Below are 20,021 nucleotides of genomic sequence, written 5' to 3'. Positions count from 1 at the left end.
GGAAATAATCTTCCTTTCCCATCAGGGTGCCTGAAAACAGCACAGCATAAAAATAACCCTAAAGAAAAGTTGCTTTAAGTGCCTTGTATCTGAGAAATGCAGAAGAAAGCAGCTGCTACATGAAGTGTCACATGAGGGATTCTTCGATAGCTGGTCCACTGCTCTGAGCTGTCTTGGGAAGGGAAAAAGAGAGGCAAAACATCAATTATGTAAGAAAACTCGGCTCTCCTGCCGGTGAGTGACAAAGTGGCTCTTCCCCCCGGGACCCGGCAGATCAGGCAGCCGCCGGTGCCGCTCTGCCGAGGCCACTTTACGTTTTTACAGCCCTTTGCCAAGGGAGCGGCAGGGAGCCTCTGCGGCCGGGGTGCGGGGTCGCAGCTCGCTCCCCACAGCCCCCGCCCGTCCCCTCCAGCCACACGAAGGGCTTTTCTTGGCGAAAACCTGCGATTCTGGCGTTCTTCGGGAATGAAAGAAAGTGACATGTTGGAAGTGGAAGGGGGGAGGAGGAAGGGCTGTCCCTACTCCTGCAGGGCGGGATCTCTTCTCCTGCTTGATCTATGGAACCCGCCCCCTTAAATTGGCTCCGGGAGCGCCCCGTCCACCAGCCCGACGGGGGGAGAGGCGGAAAGCGAGGGAGAGCAGGCAGGCAGGCGGGCGGCCGGCCGGCTCCCCCGTGTCCCGGCCCGTCCGTCCCGGCCCGTCCGCCCCCCGCGCACCATGCGCGGCCGCCGGCGCCCCGCGCCCTGCCGGCCCGCCCGCCCCTAACGCCGCCCGGCTCCGGCGCCTTCCCCCCGGCAGCGCACCGGGGGGCGGGGAGGGGGCAGAAAGGGGGCGAGGGGGGGAAAAAAAAAAAAAAAAAGAAAAAGAAAAAAACAAAACCAACAAAAAAAAATTCAAAAACCAAAACACAAGAAGGGAAAGGGAGGAAAAAGGAGGAAAAGAGCCCGAGGAAAGCGGGGGAAGGCGGCGCTCCTCTGAGGACAGCGCGCAGCACCATGCAGCTGGCGCCGCTGGCGCTGGCACTCACCACGCTCTTCATCGACGGCTTGAGGACAGGAGCGAGAAGGCAGAAGCTGCACCCCAGACAAGGTAAATGGGGTGCTCGGGGAGAGGGGGTAGAAGGGAGCTACAGCTGGAGGGGTGCTGGGCTCGGCCCCCCCGCTCAGAGGCATGTGTTTCTCTTCTCTCGCAGTCAAGCTGCTGGAGAAGCTCAGCGAGTACGAGATCGTGACTCCTACCCGGGTGAATGAGTTCGGCGAGCCCTTCCCCACCGATGTCCACTTCAGGCGGCGGCGGCGGAGCACCAGCGCTGCCCCCGACGCCTGGACGGCCGCCTCCCCCGCCTCCCCCAAGGCTCACTACAGGCTCTCCGCCTTCGGGCAGCAGTTCCTCTTCAACCTGACGGCCAGTTCGGCCTTCATCGCCCCTCTCTTCACCGTCAGCCTCCTGGGAGAGCCCGCCGCAGACCAGCGGCGCCTGTACGCCGAGGCGGCCGACGCCGACGTGAAGCACTGCTTTTACCGGGGTCACGTCAACGCCCACCCGCGGCACACCGCCGTCATCAGCCTCTGCTCCGGGATGGTGAGACCCCCACGTCCCCTCTCCCGGCTCCGGCCCCACCGGGCGCCCAGCGGCGGCGCGCCGGGGCGGAAGCACGGAGGAGGCGGAGCAGGGAGAGAGGGGGTGGGCAGAGGAATGGAGACGGCTCCTTATCCCCGCCCCCCGGCTGGGCTGATGTCTCTGGCTCGTCCCAGCCAGGGATTTCTGCGAGCTCGGTTTTCTTTTTGAGTCGGGTTCCGGCACCGGGATGAACCCCGGCTCCTGCGCCGAAGTTTTGGGTGAAAACCTGCCACCCAGTGGCACCCCGAGGGGGAGATCAGCGAGCGCAGCTCCCCAGACATGTGCACCTTCCTAACCCCGAGGTGCCGACGAGGGCTGCGAAGGGATGTCTGGGGGCTCCCCAGCTGACCCTGCAGCCCGGGGCAGGGGCACTGCTCGAGGAGGACTGAAGGCAGCACCTCCTGTCGTCCTGCTGCCCTCCACTGCAGAGGGATATCGGCAAAAGGATGAGCAGGGCTGACCTGTCCAGCTGCCCTAGAACCTGCCAACATCACGGGTGCCTGTTCTAGGTGCACCCAGGGAGCCTCTGCTGGCTTTCTTCTGGTCCAGGTACTTCCCTGGGTGAGCGGTCCCCAGGCTGGTGCACTTGTGTGTGACCGGGCATGCCTGCCTCCCGTATGTCATACGTCCCAGTCGAGGAGGGCTGCAGGATGGGTTTTTTTTTTGTCTTGGATATCATCTATTTACCCACCAGATCCCTACATCCCTAGTCACGTGCTGCTAGGAGTGTTGGTCTCTTCTTATGAGCAGGGTTTTCACTGGCTGGATACCTTCCTCCTTACACATGGGTTTAAAGCCTGTCTTGGGATGAGCTGCTCTCCCAGTAGCCCAAGGCTGCACTGAGGCCTCCAGCATGTTGCTGCATCTTCTCCCCTCAGGCAGGAGTGGCTTGGCAAATGTCACTGGCATAGAAACAGGGTTTGAAAGACACATCCCTCTCATGCTCCCTGCCTACAGATTAATAATTTGCTTTCTGTAAATTCCAGTGGGTGCAAGCTCTGTGACAGAGCTGGAGATCCAGCTTGTTCCTTCATAGGGGTCGCTGCAGAACAGGGTACTTGCACACTTCCCTCATTAAGGACTTATTTTGTGGGGTACTCCTGTTCCATGGTTTGTCATTGCCCAAAGCTGACTGCCTGTTCCTCTCTGGTCCCTCTCAGCTAGGCACGTTCAAGTCTGATGATGGGGACTATTTCGTAGAGCCGCTGCTATCGCTTGAAGAGCAGGAGTATGAAGAAGAGCACAGTAAACCACATCTAGTCTACCGCCACCGGACATCTCCGACCAACTCTTCAAAGGACAGGCAGACTTGCGATACTCCAGGTACTCCTTTTGTTACTACCCTTGATGACTTGGTACTCAATGAAAGGGAACTAGTTTGCAGTGAAGATCTAGTAGGTTTGCATGGGGGCAGAAGGGATGCAAAGATGAGGGACCCCTCTAGAACCAGTCACAGGTGCACTAGGGCCAGGCTGGTGGTTGTACTACTGTCCTGGAGAGATGTGGTGTGCCTGTGCTTTCTAGTAGTCAGTTATGAGGAAGTTTTGGTCAGGAAAATTTACGGTTTCCATTTCATCCTGGCTGTAAGGCTGACTTTCCTGAAATATCCCATGAGCCTTTACATTTTCTGTCTAACCTCTTCTATGTGCAATTCTTTACCATCCTAATCTGATAGACAGTCTGTCTGAAATTCTGGTTTTATCCTTTAAGCGGCATCCTTCTGTCTTGGTCTCACTGTGCTCCAGGTCTCTCTTCCCCAAATCTAGTTCTGAGTTTCAATGTCTTCTTTCTTTCTAGTTAGTGGAAATGAGAAGGTCCTAATGTCAACCCTGACAGTTCTTCCCTTGCCACTCACTTTTACATGGTTCATTTTCAAAGGCTTTTTTCCCTTATGGCCCTTTCTCCACCAGCACCATCTCCCTGACCTCCTTGCTCCCTCATTCTAGTCTTTGCACATATGAAAGAGCACAAGCCTTTTTATCTCCCCTTCATGTGCCTTGGTGAGCAATAGCCTTGCTCCTACTGTCCCTATTATCTGTGGTGGCCTCCTGCTGCTCTCTGCTTCGTTGACTTCCTGATTCTCGCAACTAATCCTCTCCTTTGGCAGCAAATACTTAAGTTCTCTCTGAAGAAGCTTATTCCTCCAGTCTGCTGTTTCACCTGCTGGTTTGACCCCTTCCTTTGGCCTGTAGCTAGATCTACAGGAGCTTTAAAGCCTAAACAGAGTAGACTGGCTTCCCTTGCATGGGCTGCAAGCTGCTCATGTGCTGCAAAGTAGGTGGAATTGCTCAGAGACTAAAGGTAGCACAGGAGAAGCAGCATGGTGCCAAACTTAGACTGCATTTAGCAGACATGATTCGTTTGGCACCCATGATTGTGGATTGCGGCCGTGCTATTGAGCTGTCAAGTCTATACAGCTCGTACTGACCATGCTAAGTCAGAATATGCTCTGGTTTTCTGTAACCAGTCAGACCTGATGCACTAGCAACGTGTGTTTCTTCTAGAGACACATGAATACATGTCCACATGCAAACATACCTGCTGGGGCACAATGGTACCTCTCACAAGGCTGTCATTGTTTGTTCTTCCAAGGGTTACTGCTGGACTATGCCATTCTGGTTTCTCTCTTCCAGCTGTTTCTGCTCCCTTTGAGATCAGATGCAGGAGACTCAGAACAGTTGGAAAGAAACATGGAATCTGGCACATTGCATCAGTAGCCCTTGGAGGAACGGAGCAGCAGATCACAGGACCCATTGAATCAAAGGTAGCTGGGAGGATTCTGACTTTTGCTTGTGGTCTTTCCTCTCTGCTGTTATACTAGTTTGACATATTTCACTCACTCTGTCATAGCTTCTGTTTAGGGTATTATTCTTCTGAATCATGATTCAGAAGAACAATATTTCATCTGTGATATTACCTACATAGTGTATATCTCTTTCTCCTCTTTTGAAACATGCTTTGCTTCATGTCTTTGTTTCCTTGCTTTCCTCATTTGCTTTGCATAGTGGAGGAGGAAGGTTCAATACAAGCTTAAGTGTTTCAGATAGGTGTGACAGATAGGTTGTCCTCCCTCTCACTTTTACTGTTGTCCAAGTTCTGAAAAGGAATGATGCTTTGGTCATCCATGTGTGGTGGTCTTGGTCATTTCATTGAAGGAGTAAGTACAGGCTGTCTTGGGCTATGCTGAACTATGGTGTTCTCCTTGGTGTTTGGTGATGTTTGGTGGAGAGAAGGTATCTAATATATCTTTGGAGTAAAGAGGAAAGCACAAAATCTAGCAGCACTAGTTTTGGACAGGGTGCATCTGTCACTGAGAAGAGAAGAATGGTTTCATAACAGTTTGGAAGTTAGAGCTGTAGGATGTTGTGTGAATCCAGTGTTTTGTCAGAAGGATATGTGAAGGGATGTGCTTGCAATGCAGGCTTCTGGCAGGGATTGAAATTTGCTCAAAGAGGAAATTCCTGCATGGGAAATCCTAAGTACTCACCCTTCAGTGAGCAATGGAGCCCACACTGCTGGGCAGTGGTGCTATTAAGAATGGCTTTCTGGTAGTCTTCTTCCTGGAAATGATTAATAAGGGGTATACTGGTGTGCCCTTGCCATGATGATGTAATTATAGACTCTTTGCAGTATCCAGGAAAAGCTCCCTTGTGAGTTGACTGACACTTTGAGTAAAAGCTTTCATTTCCAGCAGTCTCTCTGGTATTACTTTTAGTTTTCAGCATCCTCAGGTCAGCTTAGAAAAGCAGGCACTTGATTTTGTTAAGTTTTCATGAGCAGTTTGTGATAACGTCTTTAGGTGCTCTGACACACGAGGCACTCTGCAGTTGTTCTGAAAAAAAAGAAAAGATGTTTCTCCTCGGAGCACTGATGGATATTGAATGCAACCTGTGCTCTGCATATGAACTTTCATAGCACTGGGGTCTCCTGGCAATGTGCTTCAGCTGTCTGGCATATAGCTCAGCCGCTGCAATAAAAACTTCTGACAAAGTTTTCCTTGGGGTAACAGGTTAATGTAGTTTCAGTCGTAGGAAATGGTGCAATTTCTCCTCCTTCCCTTCTTTTAGTTAGTGCCGTGAATCAATTTGTCATCTGGTGGAGGATCTGGTGGAGCAATTAATTGTATTTTACTGAATAGCCCTGACGGGATGAAGACTTGGCCAGGCTGACAGCGTGATGTCACTAGGTGCAGTGCCGCTACCACCCATCGCTTCACGATAGCAAGCTCTTCCTATCCAGATTATTAAATATCCGCCTTTTTGAGGTGGAGGAGGAAGAGAAAAGAAATTCTGATCCTAAAAAAAGAAAAAAAAGGAAATGGCTCATTGCAGAGCTGGAGTGTGGAGCTTTCCTGCGCCCTGTGGAGGAACAATCTGACACTGATGATAAAAGGCGAGTAGCTGCATCCTGCGGCACCATGTGGAGGCCAGCAGCAGCTCTCCAACTTCTGTCCAGTCTAACTTCTTGCCAAAAGCAGACCAGTGAGCCCTACCCACTGTTTTCCATGTGAAACCCCAAAGGGGTGGTCTTGCAGAGAGATGTCCAGCCCCAGGTGCCAACAGAATATGGCCCATGGCTGTCACCTGACTAATCTACTTTGGGCCACCTCTTGGTCTGTGTCATGCCCCTTTTTGCTGCCTCCTCTTTCTTTTATGTTCCCCACATTTTTTGTCATTGATATGTCTGAATGTATATTTTGGTTGTTGGCTGCTGTGGAGCTCTCCTCTTCCAATTTTGTTGAGTGATAGCTTTATCCTGCATTTTAGTGAATCTTACACAATCTTTCTGCCTGTTGGCCACACCTTGTTCTGAGACCATAATTGCCCTGTGGCCATGAGTATAAATGCAGGAGCTGGGCTTTCTCTGCACTTCTGTATGCTCAGCTAGTTCATTGCTCCAAACTTTTCAAATTCTTTGCAGCTTTCACTGTGACCCCAGTGCAGAACTCCTGAATGAACTCTCTTGGGAATCTCCTTCTTTGTTCCCTCTTCATTCACTTTTCTACTGTCCTGATCTGTGCTTTGTTTCCTTCCTAGCTAGTTAAATTTCTCCCTGTTCTTGCCTGGTTTTTCATAATTCTGTAAGTAAAGACCCACCTGTGACTGAAATTAGTACATCAGGGACTGAATATATAGCAAGCACTAGCTGATCCCATAACCTGTTGCTGCTCAGCCTTGCCCATCCTGAGGCTGGTGTTAGGATGTGGCCTCTGGAGCAGCATGTGAGGATCTTGTACAAAGTCCTGGCTCCTTAATGAGAGTGCTTAAAGCAGGAATATCCACCACGGGAAAAACTCCTCATGCAGAAGCTGCAGCAGCGCTCTGACGGTGCCAAACTAGTAGGAAGATGATTAAAGCTTTTTCTGTTTCTGGAGGAGAGCCAGGGGGCTGTAGCCAGCAAAGAGGCCTTCCAGCAATCTGTGCTGAAATGGTGAGACTCTGAAAGTGGGCTCAGATGAGTGCAGGACAGAGCAGATCTTACCTGAATGGAGCCGGCTCTGCCCCACCCGCAGAGACGGGGAAGCCCAGTAACCCAGTTGGTGAGGTTGCTTTCCAAAAACCACCAAGGATTACCAGCACAGATGGCTGCTGGGCACAGCCTGGAGGCTTAACACATCACAGTATCTGCCAGAAATGGATGCAAAAGGGTCTCAAATTTGCAACTGGGTATTTAATTGCAAGGTGTTAAAAGTAGTTTGACTGCGCAGGAGGCAGCACACGCTCAGCAGCTCCATAAAGGCAAGGCCCATGTGCTCATCCAGGCGAGAAGGAGAAGAGAAGCTCTGTGTGTGTAAGTTGGATTGAGAAGGTTGCTATAAAAAGCACAAGACAAATCAGCAGCGTGAACCAAATCTTGCCTCTAAGCTAGCGTGACACGGACGTAATCGGTAATATGTCACTGATTTTTTGGTGGCATTAATGAACAGTTTGTAATAGATTATCCTTTCATAGTAACTTTAACAACCCTTCCCACTGAACGTGACACTGAGGAGCCAGCAGAGCAGAGCCCTGTGTCTTGAGCAAGCAAATGCCTGGTTCTGCCGGCTTGATGACTGTGGTCTTGTTTCTGTACGATAATTAGCACCAGCCTACTCAGCCCTTACAGATGGTTGTCACCTCTCTCCCAATGCCATCCAGTTGCAGGGGAAGTCATTGGTGAACCCAAGGCACAAGCAGGAGAGGGTCCTGCCACTGTATTTCCATATGCTTGGGAAAGGGTGGCCAGGTAGAGTCTGCCATGGTGTGTTTTTGTTAATGCGTTATCAGTCTTGTGACCGGGGAGGTGACCTGGGGAAGATGTGGGGGGGGTCTGGCACCATAACTAAAGTCTGACTTTGTCCCTTTCCATGTAACAAGGTCTCTTGTTGGCACAGGTGGGCGATGAGCCTGAGCTGTGGTTTGAGGTGTTAGGTGGGGAATGGGGCCAAAAGGGCCAGAAGTGGAAAGCTTCATACTAGTTCTCCAGACAATTTATATGTGCTGTATTGTTAATTTACAGCAGTTTTGAGGCAGAAATTTTGAATGCCTTTTCCACAGGACTCAATGTATGTAGTCTTGTGAGTGGTCCATGGTGAAATCCCAGAACCTTTGCAGTAAAGCTGTTGATTCAGAGCCCTTTTGTATTTTTGCTGTTTCTTTTGGACTGTTTGTCATGCCTCCAACTGTGACCTTATTTTGGCTTTCAACTCCTTCATCCAGCAGAATTTCACATTCTTGGTGTCTGGTTTCCAGGCAGGTCTTCAGGCAAATTCTGCACTGCTGGGTCTCGCATAACTGTGGGGTTGCAGAAGATCTACAGGGAGGTTTTCCTAAGCCTTTGCTTCCAGATTGAACAATCCTTGAGCTCTTTCAAAAGTCTGTTTAAGCTGTCAGCTTTGCTTTTGGCCTCAGGGTAAAACATTGACTTGGTTCTTTCCATCAGAGAAGTTTCTCATCTTAAGGAAGTGAGTTGTAATTTTTAGTCAGATAGTAATTATTCCAGGTTTCCTTCCCTCCCAAAAACCACAAGTGAGAGAATGGCGTCACAAGCCCCATATGCTAATGCAATTAATTCTATTTCTGGTTTCCAATTGAGGTAATAGTGCAGTAACAGCCAGCCAGTACTTGGTCAAATGGACCTGGGATGACAAACACAAGCTTTTCCCATACTGACCTGGGAAAGGGATCAGGCTGGTAATGTTTGTGTTGTCACTGTGGTGTTGGCAAGTGAGATAAGGTATTAGATTGACTTCAGTTAAAAAATGTGATTGCAGCCAGATCCCATAAATGTGGCTTTGTTTGAAAAATTCTCAATGTCAGTTATTAGCAAGGTGCATGCAGTTTGCTGCTGTTACCCTCTGTATTCAAAATGCATCAAACATCCTAATGGTGGAAGACCAAGATTGTGACTGAACAAATTATTATTCGTTGGTTATTACTTGGCAGCTTAGATGTGGTAAGTGAACAGAGTTTAGTTATTCTCCTGGAATCAAAATGGATGTACTTGCAATGTTGCATCTACTTACACATCATCTATGGGGACATCTGCTGAAGAAGGGCAGGTGGGAGAAGTAAGGAGGTACCAGTTTGGTACTTTCCATCTCTATCTCATGGCATACACTACTGAAAAGAAACTGACTAATCTGTGTCTTCTGCTCCCACATGCCTGTGTTGTTATTACCAGCCTCCCTGTGGCCAATTGTTAAGCAACAGTTTTTTGGCTTTCTAATGGGTTATTTTTTCTCATCTTTTGCTGAGTGTCAGTTCAAAGTTGTGGCGATGTCAGTCTTGTTGTTGTTGGCATGGCACCTCACAGGTATCACTAGACGAGAGTATGGATAAACGCATTGGTGCTCTTGCAACTGTTATGCATTGAAAGTTGTGTTAAGAGCAAGCAAACAAGCACAGGACTTTGGGTGCTCAGGTGGTTTGCAGGGCAGGCAGAAAGTTCAGCAGGTACAACCTCTAGAGCATATAGGTTTGATTAGCCCAGGCAGCTCAAAAAGTAGCAGCTCTGGCTGTTTTCCTGATATACTGAAGTGCTACCAGGGTATATCTGTGTGCCTGGCTCAGATAGGTGTCTACACATAGACAAAACACTGGGATGTACTTCAGCAAACTGCCCAGCCCTGTGCAGTAGTTTTCAGGGTGGCTTTCAAGGGCATTTTGCCACAGTTTTTTAGTCATTCTGCAGGGCAAGTTTATTTTTCTTCCTGAACACAAGGGATATGGAACTGGTACCAGTGATTTTTCATCATGGTAACTTTCTGCTGGCCATACCTGACACCAAGTTTCTACCAGTTCAGTGGTGCTTTTGTGCCTTGCAGTTGGAAGGTGCAGTTACTCAGCCTTTTTTATCTGTAAGATGATCTTGAATCATTTTCTGCCACATGCTCAGGACACATGTTACTATCTGCTTTCTTAAAGAGGCAATTTATTGTTTTTTTCATTAATCTAGTTTCTGTCTACTGTGCAAAATTAATAGCTTTCACGTATAACTTTTTACCTTAGGCAGAAAAAACCTCTTTCAAGCCAGAATGCATTCTCACATACATCATCAGGAGAGGAAGTGTCTAGAGTATGTGTGGTCTTTGGTGTTTGCATGCTATAAAGCCAGAGGCTATTTTCTCCCTAAGGGAAGATGATTGGTGCTACCTGTAAGTCCATGGTTCTCATGTGTTCTGGTTCAAGCAGCAGGAAGAAAGCAAGATCACCTCAAAAGATGTAGGTAGGCTCAGCATCAGCTTGAGATTTGGCACCTCCAAGGACAGAGTCTCCATAGGCAAAGCCACCACTCTGCTTGCTTCAGTGCACAGGCAGCAGTGGGTGAATGGAAGTGGGACTGATGATTTTGATGTCAGTGATGCTTCATACCAATCTAAACTGCTCTTGACTCTATAGCATTGCTTGCTGGCCTTCTGCCAGGCTCTGTGCTTCAGCTGACTTCAGCAGCAGGTGCTTCTGGGCATGGACCTTTCTGAGGATCTGAACATAGTTCCAGTTAGGCATCTAGGAGGCTACTTAGTGATAATGTGTATGCAAAATTCAGAGGATGAAGTCAAGAAAATGAACAAGCAAATGTGCCTGGATCCTGAGAGATGATGATCTGTTCATGCAAATGTTTCTCTTAGTACAAAAGAAACAGTTTTGTAGAAGCCAAATATTTTGATTCTTCTGGAGCAGTTTGGGAGGGAAACTGCTGAGCCCAGACTGCTTCCTAATTCAAAGGGAAGTGTGAACAACGAAGTGAAAATTAAAGCTTCCCTCTTTTGTATTGCTCTAATAGCAACAGTTGTGAAAAGTCTGATATTTTATTTCATTTTCAGTAGTCCCAACCTTGAATGTTTGATCTGTGCAGTTTTGTCCAGCTCTTACTGATGAAGGTTGAAACTCCAGTTGGTCTGTCTGTTAATTGGGTTTGGATTAATTTGCATTTGAACACTTTCTGGTTTGCAGATTAGAAAAATTGAACAAAATTTCATTTTCACCCTCAGTGCAGAATAGCTTTCTTTTTTGATACTGGGTGGCTCAGTTCCTTAATTTCCCAGCCAATGTAGCTCATTGATCTTGCCTCTATCAATAAAGCTTGTTTTCCTTTTCTAGCTATAGCAGCCGCTCCAATTGCACAGTCAAGGAGCTATCCAGAGCAGAATTTGTCCTGCTCGTAGGGCTGGTCATCTCAGTGTGAAACAGAGCAAGGCAATTTCTGCTCAACTGTTAAACCACTATCCCTGGCAGGGTGTTGATCTCTTCTCTCAAGTAACTAGCAATAGGACAAGAGGAAATAGCCTCAAGTTGCACCAGGGGAGGTTTAGATTTGATATTAGGAAAAAAATTCTTTACTGAAAGAGTGGTCGGGGATTAAACAGGCAATTGCACAGGGAGGTGGTGGAATCACCAACCCTACAGGCGTTCAAAGAAAGTGCAGACACGGCATTTTGGAACATGGGTTGGTGTTCATGCTAGTGTTGATTTGATGGTTGGGCTCAGTGATCTTAGAGGTCTTTTTCAGCCTTAGTTATTCTGTGATTCTTTGGGTTAAAAATCCTATGTCATGCATTCAGAACAGGTATGACAGTAAGTTGGTTTGAAAGGACTATGCTCCTTTTCTAGCAGGGAGAGGTTGTTAATGTTACTAACTTGAGAAATGGATTATTTTTCTTCTCCTCTCTCTTTTGCATCTGTGGGGTTTTTTTCCTCTGCTACGGGCAACTGTTGTGAACTTGGAGCTGAACTGGAATTGCTTGCATTGTCTTATTTAATTGTGCAAATTACTTTCTATTCCAAGGACAAGTTAATGTAGAAATAGAGAGGATTAGATCTGTTGAGATAAATGATCACTCTTCATTTTTTATTTTAGCATAACAATAGCTACTATTTCAAAAGCAGTCCCTGGCTTTGCCCTGTCACCTTTTCATGCAGGCAAAGCACTCACATAGAACTAGAGTCTCCCTTGTCCTCTCTCTCAAAGTAGATCTGAAGTCCATTAATAAGCAGGAATCATCCGTAAGTCAGCTCAGTGGGCTCTGAGCTGAGGCTTCTTGGGCAGGCAAAATTAATGGCATGGGTGGGAAGATGCCAACATCCCTGTCACAGGACTGGATCTCCTTATAAGTCCCACATAATGAAGAAGAAACGAAGCAGAAAAAAATATTAATGTGCACTTCCAGGTCTGTCTAGAGACAGTCAGTGCAAACACCACTGTCTTAGTAAAGCAAGCAGTAAAATGGATCTTATTCCAGCAATCTTTTAGCCACCTCATAAAGTGCAACAAACCTGGTGAGGGATTTGGAGCACTAGGCCTTTGAGGAGAGGCTGAGGAAGCTGGGGTTGCTTAGCCTGGAGAAGAGGAGGCTCAGGGGAGACCTTATTGCTGTCTGCGACTACCTGAAGGGAGGTTGTAGCCAGCTGCGGGTTGGTCTCTTCTCCCAGTGGCCAGCATCAGAATGAGAAGTCACAGTCTCAAGCTGCACCAGGGGAGGTTTAGGCTGGATGCTAGGAAGAAGTTCTTCATAGAAAGAGTGATTGGCCATTGGAATGGGCTGCCCAGGGAGGTGGTGGAGTCACCATCACTGGAGATGTTTAGGAAGAGTCTGGATGGGATGCTTGGTGCCATGGTTTAGTTGATTAGATAGTGTTGGATGATAGGTTGGACTCGATGATCTCAAAGGTCTTTTCCAACCTGGTTAATTCTAATTCTAAATATTAGCCGTTGATTCAGTGTACAAAATTGCCTAACAATTGAATTATTGACATGTAGTTTGCATGGTTTCAAAGTGCTTCTGTACTCATTGGAGTTTGTTTTTTCTGCAAATTGAAGAAAACCCTTCCTAGTTGCTGTCCTGTGTAGGTACATGTTTTTGTAGTCATTTGTAGAGATTGACAGCTTGCCAAGCAAACCATTTTCCGTCCTGGTTTCTCTTAATGTGTTAACACAATGGATGAGGGTAAAAAAGCAAAAGCAGGTGGAAAATTATCACACCCTTTTTTGGTGTTGTGTGTGGCAATAGGAAGCTGTCACTGTAAAATTGTAGTTTTCTTATGTAAAGTGAGATTTTTCACTTCTGCTTGATTAAATCACAGTGTGCTGCACCATTCAATGGGGACTTTTATGTTGTGGCCATCATAACAGGGCAAGATATCAACAGCATCAGGCACAAGGAGTACTGGCGGTGCCTGTAGGTAACTCCCATTAGCACTGGTGGGGTTTTATGCATGGACTGAGAGCAGTTCACAGCCATTAGTGTTTAATTTTTTACAGGTGACTGTGCCCCATCTCTGAGTGTAGTTATATGCAAGAAAGATGGGTGAAGATAACAGTTCACTACTATCAACGTCCAAGAGTGGCTTTCCATACAATGCATCCCCACTAGCTTGTGCTTGGTTTTACAGTAACTAGGCTGGCAAATATACTACATGTGACTTGTCCAAATAGCCTGCTGGACTTGTTGGAGTGACTTCATACCTGGAAAAAAATGTGTTGGTTTTTGAAGGAGTGATGTGGCTGACTTGATTGTGTGCTGGATGAGGGAAGTACACTGTACTGACAGTTGACAGTGTTACTTAATGATTGAATCTTACAGATTTTTTTTCCAACATATGAGTCTATGGCACTGTGTCACATCTCTGCAATAGACAGCAAGGTAGTTTTTCCTTTGTGCTGGGCATACATGGTTGTGTTGAGTTCTGCTTCTCCTGTGTGGTGAGTCAGGTTGGGGGGTCTCAAAACCAGACTTGGTATTTCATGTGGACTTCTTTGTTTTGGGTGGAGGGTGGAGGTTTTTTGAGCAGTTGGCACTAGCTTCAGGATTTCAGTGCAAGCCTAGCAAATATCAATTAAATTCTTTTAAACACTTGCTGTGTAACAGGTGTCTCTTCACAGAATCCTTTACATTTTCTTCTTTTGCCATTGAACTTCCCTCTGCCAGGCTGGCTGCAGGATCCATTCAGGGCCTGTGAAGCCACAGTGGCCTTCCCACCACAGCCTTATCTTTGGCCTCACTCATTCCCTGTTGAGCATCTCCCTATCCTTAACACATTTTTCCTTGAGCATTCACTTCTTTTGGAAGTTAGTTGTTTAAAAGGGACATTTAAGTGCCTGGCTGAGGGTGCAGAGAGGATGGGAACTGGCTTGAAGGGTTGAGGTTAGCACTTTCTTCTCAGTCTGGTCGTCTTCTCACCTTTAAGTTATTTGTATGCATAGTTGGCTTCCTGCACTGATTGGCACTGAACACGTCGGGATAATGTCACAGTTGTCCATGAAGCCATGCCAGCATGAGAGCACAACCTTGCCAACACAAGGGCATTGATTAGTGCAGAGGAACTAGGGCAATCCAATTATAACTGCAAATGCCATTGGCTTTCTCAAATTCTTACTCAAATAACTGCAGACTCTCTGCTGTATTAAGGTGGTCTGGACTATATTGAGAATGGGGAGTTTGTAGTACTTAGGTAGCACAAAGTAAATGGGAATTCATTCTTAAATACTCTATTGCCTATTTTCACACAGGGCAGAAGTATAGGGTTTTTTTTCAGATAGGTAGAAGCTAGGTGACCTCCTTTGCCTGCCTTGATATTAGAGAATGTGTTTTATATTTCTTTTTTTGGAAATTATTACAGAATATCCTAAAAGGAAACTCCACAGGAAAAATAGCCAAGAAGTTTCCTATCTTTCAATCTTGTTTGAACATTGAATATTCCTTTGTTCCCTAATATTATGCTTCCTCTAACCTACTCAGTGGGTCAGATAAGGAAATGTGATATTTTTCAGCACCATGACGAAATTAAACTAAAGCTACAAAGAGCGCGAGGGTTGTAGCCTGGAGTCTTAGATGAGTAGTTCAGATCTGGCTTTATATTAAATGCAGAAGTGAACAGTCTCTCATGGATGAATCACATTCAATTAGCTACTTCCTATGATGAACTGATTAAAAATTAAGTGGCATCAAATAAGACTGATTTTTCCTCTTACATTTAAATAATGCTATAATTACATACTAATCAGATGGTAAATCTTAATTGTACACGTTCCATATGTTTTATTTGCCTGTTCTCCCTCCTCACTTTGTCGTCTTTGTATCAGCATGGAGTATATTTTCAGGCTGCTTTTATGTTTGGCCTAATTGAATATCAAAAGCAGTATATGTGAAACTTCCTGAATTCTATTCTTTAGCCAGTGGCAGCTGTGCTATTAGATGACCTTTACCATTCCCGTAGCACAGAATAATAAAGGGAGGGGGGGAACTGAAGCCCAGCCGTGTTATTGTTAGAGACAGAAATAAATCATATATAATTGCTTCGCTATGAAGGCCAAATCCTGCCGTCCTTCATGCCTGAGTTAGAAATACAGGATTTGGACCTTTGTTTCCTGTGGTTTCCTGGCCACCTTGGACGTGCCCAGAATCCTCACGCTGCCGCTGCGGTGGCTAATTACCATCACTGGGCTCACATCGCGTTACACTGCGCCGCAGCTCAGGCTCCATCACTCCTGGGACAGCTCTGCTGCAGGAAGCCTCTACATGAATGTCTGCCTTCAAGTGTCACTGGTTTCCATAAGGTGACTTTTAAAAATAAGAAAAGCCTTAGATGATGTATTACATAGTGGGCTTCCACAGAGTACCTCTGGTTTGGTAAACTGCTTGGAGCGAGCCTGCTTAATTTGCTGAAGTAAAGAGGTATTTTGACATTACGTTGCATGTGGTATTAACTGTATCCACTCCAGAATGTACTTTATGGTTTCATCTGCTTTTTAATCACAGATCATGAACACAGTCATAAAAAGAACAAGCAGAAACACTGGAGAAGGCAGCGAGTAGAAAGCAGCATATTATCTGATGTGGAGGTGTTGAAACATAGCCTGGAAATGAATTCATTTTCTGTGGATAGCAACAAGACTGGGAACATCAGTGAAAAGAAGAGCCACAAGCGAACAAAGCGCTTTCTCTCATACCCTCGGTTTGTGGAAGTGATGGTGGTGGCTGACAGCAGGATGGTTGCCTACCATGGAGCCAATCTACAGCACTATGTCTTAACGTTAATGTCAATAGTAAGTATTCAGCTAAGGGGAGTGGATTCACCCACAGATCATTTTCTAGTGGTCAAAGAGTACCCTTTCCACTGTGGTCTTATGCAATACCGCCAATGTGCTGTGACTGGACATGGAGATAATGTTGGGATTACTGTGAAGCTTGGTAAAACTCAGCTAGGAAATACTGGATTCATAGAATCATTGAATTGTTTTGGTTGGAAAAGACCTTAAGGTCGTAGAGTCCGATCAGTATCTAAGTACCAAGTTTCCTGCTAAAGCATATCCCTTAGCACCACATCTCTGCTTTTAAACACCTCGAGGGATGGGTGTTCAGCCACCTCCTTGAGGAACCTATTCCAGTGTTTAATAACTTCTTCAGTGAAGAAGTTTCTTCTAATACCTTCTTCCTTGCAAAACCCATCATGTTTTCTAACCCTTCCCACACCTTTCCCCTCCATCTTTCTGAACCTCAGGCAGAAAGAAAAATACCAGCAGCCCTTTAGTCCACATACTGTAGTCTTCTTTTTATTTAAGCCCATAGCAGCTGAAGTAGAAAAATACTTTGGGGACTATGCCTTCCAAGGGATTGATGCTGGTAGTTTATGCAGTTACCTGAATTCCCTTGCTGTTGCAAGGAGAAGGAGAAGGTCATCTTGATCCTTAGCATAGTGCTAGAGTTGGCTTTCCAGGAAGCATTTTAGTATCTACTGGTACTAGGATACAGTAGCGCTGTCCCCAGTCAGTCAGCTTTGTAGACACAGTGACTGGAAATGAGTATCCAACATAATTATGTCACTGGAGTGACTTTCATCCTATTTGAGGGTAGAAGTGCAGTGAATGCATGATCTAAAACGGTCAAGTCCAAATGAGGCACCTCAGAGAATGAGTTGCTTTTGAGAGTCTTGGTCAGTGGTCATTGTATCTTAGCAGAATGGTCCTGTAACTTGGTGAAATGTGCTAAAGCAAAAGGAAATGTTTGGTTTCTGCAATAACAGCAGGTTGGGTCCATTCTAAAACTGCTTCTGGCAGGAGGTTTCTCCAAGCAGCATCAGAGCGCATAGTGGGGCAGAAGAACAGCTCAGTTGCAAAACAGAAAACATGTGTTTTGTCTTAATTGTTTGTGTCCTGGAATGTTGGCAATAATTTGAGTATTTCTTTTTTAAACAGGTGGCTTCTATCTACAAAGACCCAAGCATTGGGAACTTAATTAATATTGTTATTGTGAAATTGGTTGTGATACATAATGAACAGGTAATGGAAGTGATTTTCTTGACCTTCTGTTTCACAACGGCATTTGTAGCAAGGCTTGTGATGAATAGTTAAACTACCTGCTTTCTGTGTGTTCTTTATTAGGATGGTCCTGCAATATCTTACAATGCCCAGACCACATTAAAAAACTTTTGTCAATGGCAGCAATCCCAGAACCACCCTGAGGGAAGTCACCTTCAACATGATACAGCTGTGCTTGTTACCAGGTATGGAGAATATCCTCATAAAGACTGTGGCCAGTCATGTATCGGAGCCTGTGGGCATTTAATGTACACAGCGATGGGAGGTGTTTGGGTTCTGATGTGGATGTAATGACATTTGCAGTTATGGGAGCAGTGTAACTCTGAGCAGGACTGGGATAGCCATAGATGACTCTTGAGAGGTTCAGGGCTGTCCAAGTCTGCTCATGGGTTTAACATGTGATGAAACAGTGGCTATGGTAGGAAGTTGGTTCAGACTCTGCTGAAAAAAGTGACAGACCAACACGAGAAGGTCTGTTGAAGGACCAAGGATTGCTTTTGGATTTTGTTATTGTTGTGCTTGTACCTTAACTTGCTGCTGCATTGAAAATTAATGTGTCAGGTCTGTTCTGCTTTCAGGCAGGATATCTGTAGAGCGCACGACAAATGTGATACTTTGGGTAAGGAAAATCTTTCCTATGTCTTTTGATATTTTTTTTTTTCTTTTTGTAGTGACAATGTTAGTTGCCTGTGCTGAACTGTGGATAATATTTCTTTGTTCATAAATCCCTTTGTTCTCTCCTAGGTCTGGCAGAGCTGGGCACAGTCTGTGACCCTTACAGGAGCTGTTCAATTAGTGAAGATAACGGACTGAGCACTGCTTTCACAATAGCACATGAACTTGGCCATGTGTATGTTTTATGTAAATACATTTACATTTAAATAGCCCAAAATTTATGCTAGCTGGGGCTTGCCAGCCAGGCTAAGACTTGGTACCTGCTGAGCCTAATTATTTGAGAGGAGATAAATACACTTTTGGTGGTGTGACTGGGAAGAGGTTAGATACTCCAGAGCCTATCTGACAGCAGCAAAATGAGCAGGCCCACATTTTGGGGAGGCTGAGTGACAGGGTACAGACAAGCAGCACCTAAGCAAGAGAGGAGAGCTAACAAAATCACTGCATCTTCTCACATCTACATGTGGATATCAGCAGAATCTGCCCCAGTAGACATGATGTCCTGGCTAAGCCATTAAGACTATCCAGGATTTGGACCAGAGCTGGGATGTGCTGGTTGCCTTGGGGAGGACCAAGGCGAGAGGCACAGGCATGTCTCATTTGGCCTCAGAAATGAAGTCTCCTCCAAGAGCTTTATCTAGGGCATCTGGCATCTGGTTGAGGTATCTATGTGAGGCTGCTTACCTCCTCAGCTACTTCATGAAAGAAAATCAGATGCTCCTGGACATCACTGGAAGAGATGCTGTTATTCAAGATGCTCCTCCTCCAAAGGAAATCTTTTAGCTGATGTTGACTCTTTTTGAGAGTAGTAGTGAGAAAAATCCATTACCTTCCAGCAGCTACATCTCTTAGGCAGCTGGTTCAGTCCCAAACAACCTCATGCCTGGTTTGCAATGAAAGTCTGTAGGTGCGGAATGGATAAGTTCTTGGGAACAGTTCTCTTATTGTTTTAAACTCCATTTTTCTTCATGGAGAACTGGCTCAGATGGTCTATTTTTAACCACAGTAGTATTTGTTTAAATGAGATTTCCTGACAGAAAGTCCCCAAAGGTTTGGCATTCCCCACACCTAACCTGTGGCTAATTCCTTTGCTAACACTGCTCCAGAGCTGCCGGAGGGGTTAGCAGCGTTCCCAAGCAGGAAATGCCTCTTTGCTCTTTTACAGGGAGCAGAGTGAAAAGGTGGTTCATTGGAGGTAATCTTAATGGGATATAAACTCTCCAGCCTTCAGATGCAGGATCACACTGGGTCATTTCCCCTTCTCCACTTCAAACAGCAAAGCGCTTTAAGCCGTTCTGTCTCCGTTAGCGTGTTTGCCACATTCTTCAATATGTCATGTGCTGCAAACTTCACGTGGGTTTCTGCTGAGGCTGATGCTTGATGGCATTTTGTAAACCTACCACATAAAGTAGAGGAGCCAAGTCTGTCCCTGGTGCAACCGTATTTAGGCAATACAGGCAGGATCAGCGTGGCCCAAAGTATTCTGCCACATTAAACGGCATTTTGCAGCCAGTGTAGAGTGGTGTCTATGTACATGAGTGACTTCAGGCAGCAGTGGTTGGTGGGCTCAAATCATTTATCTCCTTCAGAAATGTACTCCCCCAGATCAACTCTTGGCTCTTTGGCTCAATTCCAGAGAATTTGTTGAGTTGTTGAGTTTATGAAGGTGGGGCCAAACCCCAGCCTGCCTGCAATTTTACAACCATCAGCTGAAAAGGAAACTGCAACTGCAATTGCATCTTACTCCAGGCTCTTTCAAGGGCTTGTCTGGCTAAATACATGCAGTCACAGTGTGGGGAGCTTACTGGGCAGCTGTGTAGCTCTTTTGCATAGGAGGGCTAGGAACCCTATTTAGGCAATGCTCGTGGGCACTTATGAATCTATGTATAGTAATACATTTATTCTGTAATATCTGCTAGCAAAATATGTAG

The 20,021-nt window shown here is 46.1% G+C and overlaps 1 protein-coding gene across 1 annotated transcript in view; it reads left to right on the top strand.

The window, feature by feature from the left end:
• The first annotated feature begins 889 nt into the window (after positions 1-889).
• The window catches only part of ADAMTS9 (ADAM metallopeptidase with thrombospondin type 1 motif 9), a 90,595-nt gene continuing 71,463 nt past the window's right edge, over positions 890-20,021 (top strand). The window contains exons 1-8 of the mRNA XM_054161136.1: positions 890-1,089; positions 1,193-1,581; positions 2,781-2,943; positions 15,857-16,143; positions 17,293-17,376; positions 17,479-17,600; positions 17,994-18,034; positions 18,160-18,265. Of these exons, the coding sequence (XP_054017111.1) occupies positions 996-1,089; positions 1,193-1,581; positions 2,781-2,943; positions 15,857-16,143; positions 17,293-17,376; positions 17,479-17,600; positions 17,994-18,034; positions 18,160-18,265 (1,286 nt within the window). The 5' untranslated portion in view covers positions 890-995. The remainder of the gene's footprint in view (positions 1,090-1,192; positions 1,582-2,780; positions 2,944-15,856; positions 16,144-17,292; positions 17,377-17,478; positions 17,601-17,993; positions 18,035-18,159; positions 18,266-20,021) is intronic.

This window comes from Dryobates pubescens, chromosome 1 (assembly GCF_014839835.1).
Source record: "Dryobates pubescens isolate bDryPub1 chromosome 1, bDryPub1.pri, whole genome shotgun sequence".
Taxonomy (NCBI): Eukaryota; Metazoa; Chordata; class Aves; order Piciformes; family Picidae; genus Dryobates; species Dryobates pubescens.
Note: the sequence above shows the minus strand (reverse complement) of the source record. Positions and strands in the feature narration are given on the sequence as shown.